Below are 13684 nucleotides of genomic sequence, written 5' to 3' on the forward strand. Positions count from 1 at the left end.
GGCTCCAAAAGGGTTCTTCGGCTGTTTCTGTGGGAGAACCCTTTGAAGAACACTTTTGTGTTATGTGTAGAACCCTTTTGGCGTCTCGGTGGAACCTTTTTTTTTTAGCTCACAACATCATTATCGACCCTCTTAAAATGTGTATTGTTATAGTCATGGAGTTTGCAGATATCATAGTCGTTCCACATGATATAATCACACACTCAGTGGCCTTGTGGTGAAGGTTGGACTTTTCATCTCCGGCTGAGTCACACCAAAGACTTTAAAAAATAGGACCTGATGCCTCTCTGCTTGGCACTTAGCATTAAGGGGATGGATTGGGGGTCAGGCCCTTCGACAGACTAGCTTTCTGCCCAGGGATGTACTAGTACCTCAAGCTGTCTCACGCAACAGATAACCTATAGGCTGTTCTGGCTTGTGTTTTCCGGTGCATAAGGCTTACTTACTAATTATCACATCATTTACCTCAAATGACACCATAAAAGAAGATATGGACAAGATGAATATGGGAATAGAGCTGGCTAGACTCAATCTAGTCTGTTGGAACAGATGCTATCATTAAACCCTGTTTGAAGAGATCACATACTATAATTAGACTTTCACAATTCAACAAACATGTAGCTGTCGAAAAACGTCCTTTTCCCCATATATAGTCACATCTGGAATGTCACTATTTTAAAGACATATTTGTGATTCATATGGCTTGACTATTTATAGTTTTACCAAGCTGAGACAGTTTCTGTCTGGAAAGGGAGATCCAGCTCTATTGGGAGTAACCTATATGTCTCCTTAGTGTTAACCCCAAGGGGAGACCTTTGACCCTAGCTAAATTTAACGGCATTTTGTTATGATGAAGACTGGACACTTGGTGTGTTAGGGAGGACAGGGTCAGCAGCTTAAGCCCTCCATTTCCGTTTCCCCGCTGGGAGATTTCATTGTGTGCTGCCTGTCTCTGTGTCTGCGCTTTCAAGTACTTTTGGGTAATAAATATGCCATTTTCGTGACTCCCTTTCCGGAACTGGGCTAATATTCTCTGGCTCCAGTCCTAACTGTCATGCCAGCTTGAAACAGGCAGGTATCCTGTGGCGAGACAATGTTCAGATGGCCCCCGAAAAAAAAAAAAAAGTGTGGATCAGGATTTGGGCATTGTTCAACTCTCCACTGTCAGTCAAGGTCAAATGCCAAGCATTCCTAACCTTAGATACAACTAACAACTCTGACCAACCTCATGGGACTGAAATACCAGTATAACTGCTGAGAGAGGTAATAGCCTCCATTCTTCTTTCCCATATAAGGGAGCGAAAACATAACATTGTTAAGGGTTTCCCCTCCGTCCAAGGGGCATACATACTAGGGGAAGGGAGAGTGGGAGAGCTTTCAGGTTCAAAACTCAACATGAACTTGAATATCCAAAGGATGTGTGCTCTAGGGATTTGTATATTGAGTTGAGTTTATGTATACGGTCTCCAAGGGGAACACCTCCCAGTGTTATCAACACAGATCAGTTGAGCACTCCTCACCTCCTGGACCTGCATGTAAACATAGCCTCTGCTCTGGAAACATGGGGGAGCTAGGGCAAACAGTACTTATAGGGCTACTGACGGAAATGACGAGATCAACATTTAAGAGGACTATGGGCAAATTAAACACTTTTACATTGTTAATAGTCTCGTGTAGCCATACCTCCAAACCATGTTGTTTTCACGACTCCTTAGGAGGTCTGGAGAATTTCAGATTAGTCGATCTGGCTTGGATTGGAACGATGTGAATGTGCTTGCAATTTCATTGCATATTACATTCTAAGAACCCTTTCCCACATGCCTGTAGAGGGTTGCTTATGTGTGTCGTCTTTTCCGATCGTGTAGGATTATTTAGAGAGTTGTTGCCTATGCTAACTTGCAACATTTAAGAAAATGGATGAACCTAAGGGAAAAACCCTTTTTGGAGCACCACCCAAGCAAAGTATTTGACTGGTTTGATGTGTCACAAGGCATCACTCATTTCAATCAGATTTCTGCCCCTTTGTAGCTACTTTCTGCAAAGGATTTCCCCATGCGTTCCAAACTATGAAAGCCTGGTCTCAACAAGGTTACATTGTTAATATCTCTGGGGAGACTTTATAGATTTATTTATTTATTCTTTTCAAATCAGGCAGAGGAATGAGAGAAGCACGAGTTGAAAATAAAACCAAATTCAATGTACTATACAAATCAAAGGATTCATGGAAAACATCTTCAATCATCTTCTCATCTTCTTAAAGAATGAATAACAACAAGGATGCTTCCTTTTAGGTTAAGTAAACTAACTAACCATTTCTAATAATTTATATGAATCAACTAGACATTGTATGAGTTTAGATCCAATACCCTGCATACCTCCATTATGGGAATATACTGTAGCCTAGATGTGATATGTTGACACAACACATTTCATTTCTAAACTGAACTTCGTGTGACTACAGAGTTCTTCTAAATACCCCGTAGACATAGGCTACAGAGCTTTTGCACACAGATTTCATCATGCCTCCTCTCATTACACCACAGTGGGGTAAGCAGTTCAGCTCAGCTCAGCTCATACATAATTACTGTACTACAGCTTCAGCTCGATATTGTCGGGGCTGCTGTGCGCACAACGGAGAGGCGTTGCCTGCGGGAGTGATGCGACCGGTGATGTCACTTCTGTAAGTGGGTCCTGACAGCACAAGCGTCCATAGCAGCCACATAAATAGCGCAGGCACCACTCTCGCTGTTCACTCCAATTCTTACCGCTCAAGCGACAAGTGCCCTACTACTAGAAGCCTGTCAAAGGAGTTGGTGGAGCAGCTTCGGAGACCACAACTAGTGGAAGAGAGAGGCAACATGTCAGTCTACGTGGTATCCTCCGACTCTCGCCGTGTCAGCCCTTCGGTCCACGGGAACAAATTTGCCACTGCGCACCGCAAGAAGGCCGTTGCGAACATCTTCGAGAACGTCAACCAGGACTCGCTGATGAGGCTGTTCCAGAAGACGGGGGACATGAAAGCGGAGGAGAGGGTGCGAAGCATCTTCTCCTTCACCACAGACCCCCAGGAGACGGCCAAAGCCCTGATGGCGCTGAAGCAGCGAAAGAAGGACAAGTTCCTCCAGATCGCGGGAATGGTTCGGCATCTGCTGAAACTGCGTTGACTGTTTTCTCTCGGCTCTGCATGAGCTGAAGTCTAGTGCACTACAGAGCGGCCGGTTGGGCAGGTGATGCCGACCTGTCACCGGGCAAGGAACGTCGTGGACGTAAATACATGCCTCTGGCTTCGAACAAAGTGTGACCATTCCATGAAGATGCGCACCATGCGTAATGAAAGCACGGGTTGGTGTGGATACGAGGTGCTGGAGGGAGAAAGAATCAATGGAAGGGAATAACGAGGCCTTTGTCCTGAGACCCATTCAGGGAGACTGTCATTTGTTCGTCCTGACTATACATTCGTTTGAATGTGTGACTTTCAATTGCACCTTATAAGTGCATTCATTTGTGACAAGAGACTGGTGCCGAAGAAACTGCCTGAAAATGCCTGTGCTCCTGTGAAAACATATGCCTTGTCTGTCTATCAGTTTCACTTTGTGATACCTGCTATTAACAGTGTATATTAATGGCCACTAATTTATTCGACACAACAATGTTATAGCACAATGACATGCATTTATGAAATGTCTTTTTGCAATTTCTTTAATAAATTATTTTGAAAATGTAAAATATAACCTCTTTTTGTCTTCCTCATTTCACATGACTACACATCTTACTTTAGCCTGCTGTTTCTCTAATGATAGTAGCAACATGGGGAAAATAATAATCTAGGATATAGTCTCCAATACAATACACATTACAATAAAACGTATTTCCAAAACATTAGTTATTTTGAATTATACCATACTGTATATTTAGATTCAAGTGAAGTTAATTTAATGTGTCTGTCATAGAATAAGGTCACATAAGATGTAAACAGTTGTGTTGACCCTCACCTCCAGTGAAGACAATCATAACTTCCATTATTGACAATATGTAATGGCAGATCTCTAAGCAAACAGTCTAAATCAAGATAATCATTATTTACAACATTACTCACTATCTACATGGGGGCTCTTTTGTTCTCATGAATTTGTCATGTTTCATACAAAATTAACAATTTGATTCAGAATAAATGTAGGAAAATCTGTCAACAGAGATATCATCTCTTGACATTTTGTCATCTAAAAAAAACATGATGATCTACAATGTGTAATTATCATATGAAATTTAAATAGCAGATGAGAATTAATGAGTGGCTAAACAGAAATTGTTGAGTCATGTAATCTAAGATTATAATTTCTCTAAATAAACATGTGGCGTAAATATCAAAGATAGGATTATTTCTTTGTCTCTCTCTCTCTCTCCCTGATTAAACATGGGCATGTCCAGGGGGTAAAGTTACACATGGCTTGACGTGGATAACCTTCATCGGGTTTCCCCCTTTCATGCGGCTTTAGCAGACCGGTGCAAACCAGTTTGGCTGGGGAGGTTTGCTGCACAGCAGTATTTGTGTAAGGTGTATCTCCTCATCCCCGCTCTACAGATAGTCCTGTCTAAGTAGTATTACAAGGTTTAGGCATGTGCTATGGAGGTTACACTGCCTTTGTCTTTCATTAGACAACACAGGAGACAATTACTTTCTCATCTATTAAAAAAAAGAAGAAAAAAAAGACGAATAATATTTTTCTTTTTACTAATTTACATTTTCATCCCCTTTTTTTGGGCCAGTTTTATTTCATGGTGCCTGTGATCTGGGCAGGTTTAGCTGGAGCAGTGGGAATCAGTGTGTGGATGTCTGCTAATCTCATTGCTTTGATAGTTAGTCCCTCTGCCGGCTCAAACCAGTTCTGGAGACTGTGATGCGTCATCTGACATCTGACTGTACCTGGCCTCTGCATGTGCCGAGGTGGCGCCTAGCCTAGCTCGCCCTGAGGGCGGGGATTTCTCAGGTAAATATTCACCTGTGCGAAAGACATGTTGACGACGGTTTATCGTAAAACACAATCTTACTGCGGAAGCACCCTCTCACACAAAGACACAGACACACCCACAGCCACACCCACAGCCACACAAACACCCACACACACACACACACACACACACACACACACACACACACACACACACAGCACTCTCACTCTACACTTCGTCATCCTCTCTCTTTGTCCCTGCGCGCTGCTGTTTTAACTTGTTAGGATCAAACAGCTCCTTGTTTTATAAGCACATTAGAGAAGAAACGGTGGCCTCTGTTGAAACAAAGCGTCAAAAATGACTGTTTAGTTTGTGTTTGAATTATTTAAGAATCCTACTTTTTTTTTTGTTTTGTCGTGGCATAAACAGTCGCTCGGTATGCCCCTGTGTATCATCTTGCAGAGGACAGCATTTATTGCCCTTTTTCCTTTTAAGGTTATCCAATTGTTTAGGAAAAGAAAGATAAATATTTAAGCCAATTGTCTTGGCTGTCCTCTCGGCAGGGTGATATGTTTGACTGTGGACTGTCCTCTCCCACCCTCTTCCTGCCTTTCATAGAGCTCAGTGCTCAAACACTTTGAGGTCAACAGACATCATGGCAGACAACCTTCTAGCCTCAGTGTTAGGGCCATTGCCATGGTGACAGGAAGAGACAGACAGACAGACAGAGAGAGAGCACAAGAGAGAGGCAGGGGTAAGAGAGAGAGGGGGGGCGGGAGAGAGAGAGAGAGAGAGGCGGGATTCCTGATCTGAGGGCCCAGCCTGTGATTCCAGTGTAGACCGGTTCAGACCAGGGATTTCAGAAGAGGAACTGAGAATGAGCTGTACGCTCTATTAGGATTACTCAGCGTCGGGAAGATCCTGGCTCTAAACCACAAGCCCTCCTCATGACTCACGGTTTTCTCTCTTGATAAAAAAATCCAGATCTTCTCAGCATTCTCCTTCTTGGAAAACGTGGCTGCTTATATCAACAATGTCTTTAATACTAACTTGTTCCTAAATTTAGCCCTTCTGTTTTTAAATTAATCCCAGATCAGTTACATATTTCTTGAAAAAGTCAAAGAGCTCTGACAGTGTTTAACTGATCAGATCTGTGTAGGAGTATAAAAATAATATGAACTCTATAATTCCTGTCCTAAAACATTCCTTTCTCAGGGCTGCTTCTGTAAATAGGGAGATCCGAGAAATGCTCCCAAAAGCTCTGTGGCTTAAGTTGTACTACATTTCTCCCGACAACCCCAGCCGCAAAGCCGCAAGAGAATAATCATTGTCAAATCAATTTTTGCAGGTCAGTCTCCTGTGCGTGAGCGAAGTTCGAAGAAATTCATTTAATGAAGAATTTTGCCGGTCTAGGGGAGAAGTGGACCTGGATTGTGAAAAGGGATACAGTACTACTTTAGCTAAGACGCTTTGGGGAAACTCACCCCAGGTCTGTACACTGGGAAACAGGTTAACGTTAATGTCAAAGTTGTTCTGGTAAGAACCATATGAACTGTGTGTCATGTCTGCTGAGAAACTCTATTGTTTTCAATACACCACAACAAAGCAATTAGATGCTTATTGCCTCCTGCTGTTGACAAGTCTCGTGAAAACTCAAGTAAAAACAGACACCATCATGTGAATGAGCATTCAGCATGTCACATTCAGTGCTCCGTCTCAAGCACCCGTCTCCTCCATGCTGACTCACACACACTTTTACGCTCTTACACACATCCTGTGTTGGTTCAGTTCAAAGCGCTTGATTGCTATGGCCCACTTTTCCCTGTCTACCTTCAGTCTCTCTGCCGTGTGTCAAAAGCAGCTGGCTGTCAGAGAGTGACTGAACAAAAGGTCATGGGTCACGGAGAGGTGGTCTCCATACAGGAAAGAGAGGAATGTATGAAGAGTTTAATGACAGAGAAGAATGGGCACTGATCGAGCCTTTTCCTTTGCGTGTCGGGTCTGACTGACTCACTGCTTTTCCCAAAAGGGGGCCAGCTGCTCTATGGCATCAGCAGGATTACGACTCATGAAGAGGGAATACAAAAGCAACACACAAAAACAATATGGATTCTGGAACTTCAGAGGGATTTGCTCGTGTGGAGCACATTCTCGTTGTCGTTGTCAGTGGCGAATGTCGTAGACACACACAACTGACGACAGTTTGAGTTTTGGATGAATCAGTGTATTGTGGTGTGTTTGGCACTGTTTGCGTAGGATTGGCTCTGGTCGTACATTCACTCCAGTGTGCGTTTTGCGTCAGTCCGCTGCGTCGGAGCTGACCCTCGCTGCCCCCGACGACACCCACAGTGGGACCATGGAGACACACATGACATTCACTCACATCCCAAGGAAAACATTTCAGGGCCGTTTAAACTCGTATGTTGCCCCAGTGTCTCTTCCTTTCACAATAAGTAGAGAGCATGGGTGTTGATTTGACAAGTGGATTATCCATGAGGCACACACACTCCATAAACACACACCATGAGATGGAAAAAGTGATCGTCAACGTTGAAAACAAGCACACATTAGTTCCTTGAAGAAGTAAACACAGTTTGAGGGTTAGATACAACCCAGGAGGCATATAACAGGAGTTGTATTTGGGTAAATGTTTTCCAGTTTTGTCTCTGTCTTGCATATATCAGTTTAGAAGTGGAGAGCCAGAGGTACCGCTGACCGTACACAACGTGCTGCCATGTTAGTTGTGAATCCCTCTGCAATAATAGAAGAACTCTTTTCTCTACCGCTCTATAGGACACATACTGTATGTATGGTAGAGTTCATCTGGAGCATCTGAAAAGTGTTGCGTTGGCAGATATTGAGCACAGCGTGGGGCCTAGTGGTGAATCCCTCCAGAGTGGTTCTAACCTATTGTAACCTCCTGCTCCTCCCTCCTCACCATTGTCTCCCCCTCCCTTTCTGACAGTACGGGACTGACTGTTCTTTGGGTTTGTGTGCGTTGAGTCCCTGGAGCTGGAGTCATGTTTCGGGGGCTCGGTCCGGGATGGGATGGGATGGGAAGGCCTCCATTGTTCGGGCTGTGTGTCTGTGTGTGCGGGGTCTGCTCCAGAGAAGGGCCTTTCCTGTGTGGCGCTAGGGGCTCCTCCTGAGGCTGGGCGGCTGGCGGGGGCCGAGGAGACAGGCTGTCTCGCTCCAGTTCCACCACGTCGGCCTTGCCATTGTTCTCCCCCTCGCTCCCTCGTCCTGTCCCCTCCCCGTTGCACCCCCCCCCCCACCCCCACCCTCCACCAACCCCCCCCACCCCCCAACCCTGCCCAGCTTCTGGCCCTGCAGGTGCAGCTGATCTGGGCCTGAGGAGGAAGCTAAGACAGACAGAGCAACAATGGGGGGAGCCCAGCAGCCCCAGCTCCTATTTATATATATATATATCAGTTGTATGGTTATTTATTTATGATTTATTTGCATGTTTCTATTTAGGTCGATGCTGATTGTGTGCGATGTGGATTTTGTAACGAAAGATGGTGAAAATGTGAAGGACAGAAAGAGAGACAGAGACAGAGACAGAGAGAGAGAGAGAGAGAGAGAGAGAGAGAGAGAGAGAGAGAGAGAGAGAGAGAGAGAGAGAGAGAGAGAGAGAGAGAGAGAGAGAGAGAGAGAGAGACTTGCCTGGACTGTTGCGGATGGCAAAGGCCTACTCCAGTGTGCTTTTTCTTGGGTTGCTGCATGTGCGATACGCATGTAGGTCTTTAATATAATATATGCCATTTAGCTGACGCTTTTAAAGCGTCTTACATTGCAGTGAATGCATACATTTCAGTATATATGGTCCCAGCAGGAATCAAACCCACAACCTAAGCGTTGTTAGTATCATGCTCTACCAACTGAGCCACAGAGGACCAGGTCTTTATCGACTTGTTTTCCGTCTTGTCAATGAAGAGGGCCGAAGTCAGCATGGCCAACACAGAAAAACAACACCTCCAACCTCTCACATTCCGTGGAATGAAGGAAAGGTATGATGTAATGACCCAATTGAGGTGTCATTCCAAGGGTCACAGTTATCAGTGTTGGTCAATAAACTTGACCACAGATAACAGGATCCGTGTTGTGAGAGTACAAAGAGTACATTGGCAGACAGATCCCTATCGTTGACATTGACATAATGCAGGTGAGAGTGCTGCCTAGGCATTTAGTGTGTATCTAGAGTACAGTAGACAGATAAGTTATAGGCCTTATAGGCCAGTCGGTGCTTTATCCAGGTCAATGCAGGGCTTTACTCTACATTCTGGACCGTCAACAGATGATAATACTGTAGCTGCTAAATGTCAACATGATGATGATATTGCACCTGTACTCTTTTTGGAATTCCTGCAGGTATGTATGTGACACATTTAGTATTAGTGTATATGTTCATAGTCACGATGCAGTTTGCCGTGAAGCATCATCTTGACCTTAAGTATCATATTTTTGGTAAGTATCGTCAATCGCCTCAGTGTATGCCAAAGGTTTAATGTCTGTAATGATAGTGGTTAAAACAATTCACCTAATTTCCAAGACTGCCGCAATCAACCTAACCTTAATTGATTTGATTTGACTTTATTTGGGCTAAAAAAATAAAAAAGCATACAACAAAGATGCATCTGGTCTTAGAGGATGGCACATGAAAGCATGATACTTGCCGTATCATTTTGAAACAAACGAGGAAGGCGTTGCTTTCTGACTATGGAGTCGTCCACTCTGGCAACCTTAGACTGCCTCTATTTGTTTAGATAAGTGGCCTTGTTAGATCACGCTCTCTAACAAGCGTTACATTTCACAGTTCCACAGCAACATGTGCTGAACAATGGCCCTGTTCCCAGTGCAGACTCGCCTCACATCCATCAGCTCAGACAGGAACTTGATAAAGGAAAGGGAAACTGATAAGCCTCTATTGCTCCACGGGTTGATTGGTATCAGGTCCGGCAAACGTCAGGCCCTACGCCAATGAAAGAGCGGATATTTAGTCCGGTATTTTATAGTTGCCTCTCTTTGATTTTGTCAGTGCTCCAGCCGACAGTTGGCTTTGCTCCCTAAAGTGTTTTGCATGTGTAGAGTGTGGGGGTCATTTTGAAGTGTGCTACTCTTCCTTGCAGAATTGGCCTAGCTGTGTTTTTTTTTTTCTCTCTTCTATTTAGGGGTCAAAGCTGCACAGAACCCTGTTGCAATTTTTCCGTCGTACCGCCCGATTATTTTTTGCAAAAGGAGACCGCTTTGTTGTTGTTTCAATCCCAGATTGCCCCTTTTAGGCGTATTGTAAGCAAAGATGGGTGTCAAGCTATCTTCCTCCATAATCATCACCACCCCCAGTGCCTTTTACTCTGTAAAACAACCTGTTAATGTTCTCGAGAATCATTCTATTCCGAGCATGACCTTCATCCTTTGTATAGTCTGTCTTATCTACTGTTTCTCAAATGCAGGAAACAGGGAGGGAAATGTTCTCCCTCCCTTCCTCCACCCGTCTCTGTCTCACCCCACCATTGGGGCCTCATTTTGGTTGCTCTACTCTCACCTCTCATTCCCCATCAGCATCCACCTATTAATCAGCGAGAGAGAGGGGGATTGTAGGGTTCTTAATCTGTCTCACGGTGGAAGCTCTGTGGCACGGTGATGATGATGAGACCTTTGGCAGACCATTGGGGCCACATGATGTGAGTATGACCACCGCGGCCAGGGAGATTACAGGGGGTATAACGTTGTAACGAGTGCCAGAAGGTCAGTATTTTCAGTACTTAGACTGGCTCCTCAAATCTACCCCCACCGTTCAATATAACACTGATACTTCATGATGCCTTTCGAAACTTCACGACCACGGGGCATTCAATGCACATTAGCAGTTTTTATCAACATAGAAAACCAAGGGAAATTTTGGGAGAAATTAAATCATTGGTAGAGTAATGAAGTCACAGGAGATTTGACTTTTTCCTCCTCTCTGCTATTTCATCAAGGTTTTTTTTCTGGGCATTATTATTAAAGAAACACTCGATCAATCTCTCAGGCGCTCTCCAAACAACACCGCCCATACTAGCAGAGAGTTCATCATATCAACAGTGGTTGTGTAAGAAGGAGACAACAAAAAATGTTTTGAAAGAGTTTGGAAGAAGTTCAAAATAACAAAAACATTGAGGGGAAAAATGTTATATTTGGTTAAGTATTTAGGAGGAGGATAGCTAAAATAACAAACCCTAAAATAATCCCTACTCCGACTTGATAAGATTCTACAGGCATCTGGCTTTGGCTGTGCAGAGGAAAACGCTGCATCACTCTCAGCCCCAGCAGCAGTAACAATAGAGGATAAACCCCATCACTGCATGTGCCCCGGCCACAGTCAGCCAGCCTCAGAACCGGTTTCAAACCTGTTCAGATTAACCCGGCAGGTCAAGTCAGAGGGAGTCGGAGAGAGCGTCAGAGAGCACACCATCCTTATCCCGTCCTTCCTGGCACCTAAAGCCCATAAGAGGCTCAGATATCAGCTTGGCATGGCAGGAAAATCCTACACCTCAATGTCCAAAAACACAAACCACCGCCAAGGGGTAAATCATGAGACAATTCATAACTTCTCCTCCTCTGAGACCGTTGCCCTCTTTCATTTGGAGTTTTGTCCCTTATCATAAGCAGAGCTGTATCTTTTCTCTCTTCATTCTACTCCGATGTGCTCGGGGAGGCTGCCGCAGATCCCACTTAGTGTCTCTGGTAATGTGCAAAGCACCTTAAGACTGACAGTTGGACACCAATCCCCCAAATCTCGATCCGTTTTTTGGTTCAATACTGCGGTTGAGGGATCCAATGCATACAAGGTGTAAGTGTGATGTGCGGTATTACGTCAGAGAGATTTTTCTTGAATAGGATGAAGAATTTCTAGACTCTAAGAATATATTAGAACATAAACATGGCAGGGCCACAACAGAATGGAAACACAAAGCTGCTGCTTGTTGTATACAGTTACGAGTCCGCCTTTTCCTGAGGTAGGGGTGTTATGTCACAAAGCCGGGTGTCAACTTCATCAGTTATCTCCAATCAGAGTCCAAAGACCGCATATCATACACACCTCTGGAGAGTTGCTGAGACTGTCCAAATGTTGTTTTACAAACAGTGGTTGTTTTCAACGTGCCGAATGACCTACAACCTCCAGAAGCCAAAATTAGACCTCTTTTTCACCGCTTATCTTGTTTTCTTTTATTTATCAAAGTCAAGCTCTCCTGCCAGACAGGAGCATTGTGTGTCTTAAGATAGCAGCACCACCTCTCCTCTCCTTCCACTGCACAACTGGTGGCGTTCACGTGTCATTTGTTTACGGAGTGTCTTAATTGGCTGCATCTGTTTGTGTGTATTTGTGTGGGTTTGTGTGAGCGCCCGGGTGTGCATTTGTTTGTGCCAGATAAAGAGATGGGTTGAGAGAGAGAGAGAGAGAGAGAATGACTGGGAGGCCCAAGGCAGTGTGGACAGTATTAGTGACAGTTGCTTTTGACTTGTTGCTGACTCAGCACAGCTTTGTTTACTGCTCTTCACAGGTACACACATTCCACCAACATCTCTTACCACCTAGCCCCTGCCTGTGCCACACACCTGCGTTATATCTAACATGACCTACAACACACATAAATGCCTATTGACTCTTTGGTCTGCTGAGTATGTGTTTGTGTACACACCTCACCTAATGGTAGTTCAGGTTCATCAGAGGTAAACCCAGAGAGAACCCTCCATATAGGCTTTCAATGTCCAGAGCGCCATCTAGTGTTCAAATGCTCTTAGCGATACTGTAAACAGCTCATGCCATCTCTACTCTGCTGTGACTGAGGCTAATCCATGTTGTTGGTGAACTTTTGGCCTCATTATTTTGCTCTGTAACTAAATTGGGTATGTAGCGCAATCAGTATCACACATAGGCACACAGTAGTCGGCTGTGCGAGTTCTGCAAAATAAACAACACAATCTTCTCACAGAATGCCAATGTAGATTGGCACTAAGTTAAAACAAACAAACAAACAAACAAATGCTCTGAGTGTTGGGATGGGTATAACGACGAACTGACCTGAGGCAGCTTATGTCAGGTCAGGTAACTTGGACAAAGTGCGACAAGCTGAATGTCATGGCACGAGTGTGTGTCCTGTAAATAGCCTCTTTATCCCCTTCAACTCACACTGTCCACTCGTAGCCTACTGTACACTGTCTGTCCTCACATATCTCTAATTCAGTCATTTTATTATTATATACATTCTGTTTTTGCCAGCTGTTACATGGATGGTCATGAATTACCAGTGCAAGAAAGGAGATCATGATAATAATAAAAAAGTGCAAATTCCTCAAAGCGCAGTCATTATTTCCCTGGAGAAGTCCTTTAATGGCTGTTGTTGTATAGCCATGACAGATAACTCAGAAATGGATGCACTGTTTCTGTGTAGTTAGTTATCATTATGTTATTGTTCGATAAGTCATTAGAAAAGTGTTCTAATGAATCTCACTTGATTCTTTTAACCCAATCTTTATTTACTATAGACAGACACAATTGTAACCGTATACTGTAGGCTATGAGGGATCTGTATCGCGAGTATGGATTTTGTACATTCCCTCACTGTTACCGCCATTTGCTTCCTTCCTTCTTTTCTCTGGACCACTGCCCCATCTTGTGGTCAAACTGCACACTGCACCACTAGTTGAAGTGTACGGTACTGGGCTATAAAAATAAGATGTAGAAATGCAG

General features: G+C 44.1%; 1 protein-coding gene across 1 annotated transcript; it reads left to right on the top strand.

The window, feature by feature from the left end:
• Positions 1-2748: 2748 nt before the first annotated feature.
• Positions 2749-3723, top strand: tcima (transcriptional and immune response regulator a). The gene has a single exon (XM_083674084.1). It carries the CDS (start codon positions 2859-2861, stop codon positions 3162-3164), a length of 306 nt encoding a protein of 101 aa, XP_083530210.1. The 5' UTR covers positions 2749-2858; the 3' UTR covers positions 3165-3723.
• The last annotated feature ends 9961 nt before the right edge of the window (positions 3724-13684 follow it).

The sequence above is a fragment of the Argentina silus genome, assembly GCF_951799395.1.
Source record: "Argentina silus genome assembly, chromosome: 7".
NCBI lineage: Eukaryota > Metazoa > Chordata > Actinopteri > Argentiniformes > Argentinidae > Argentina > Argentina silus.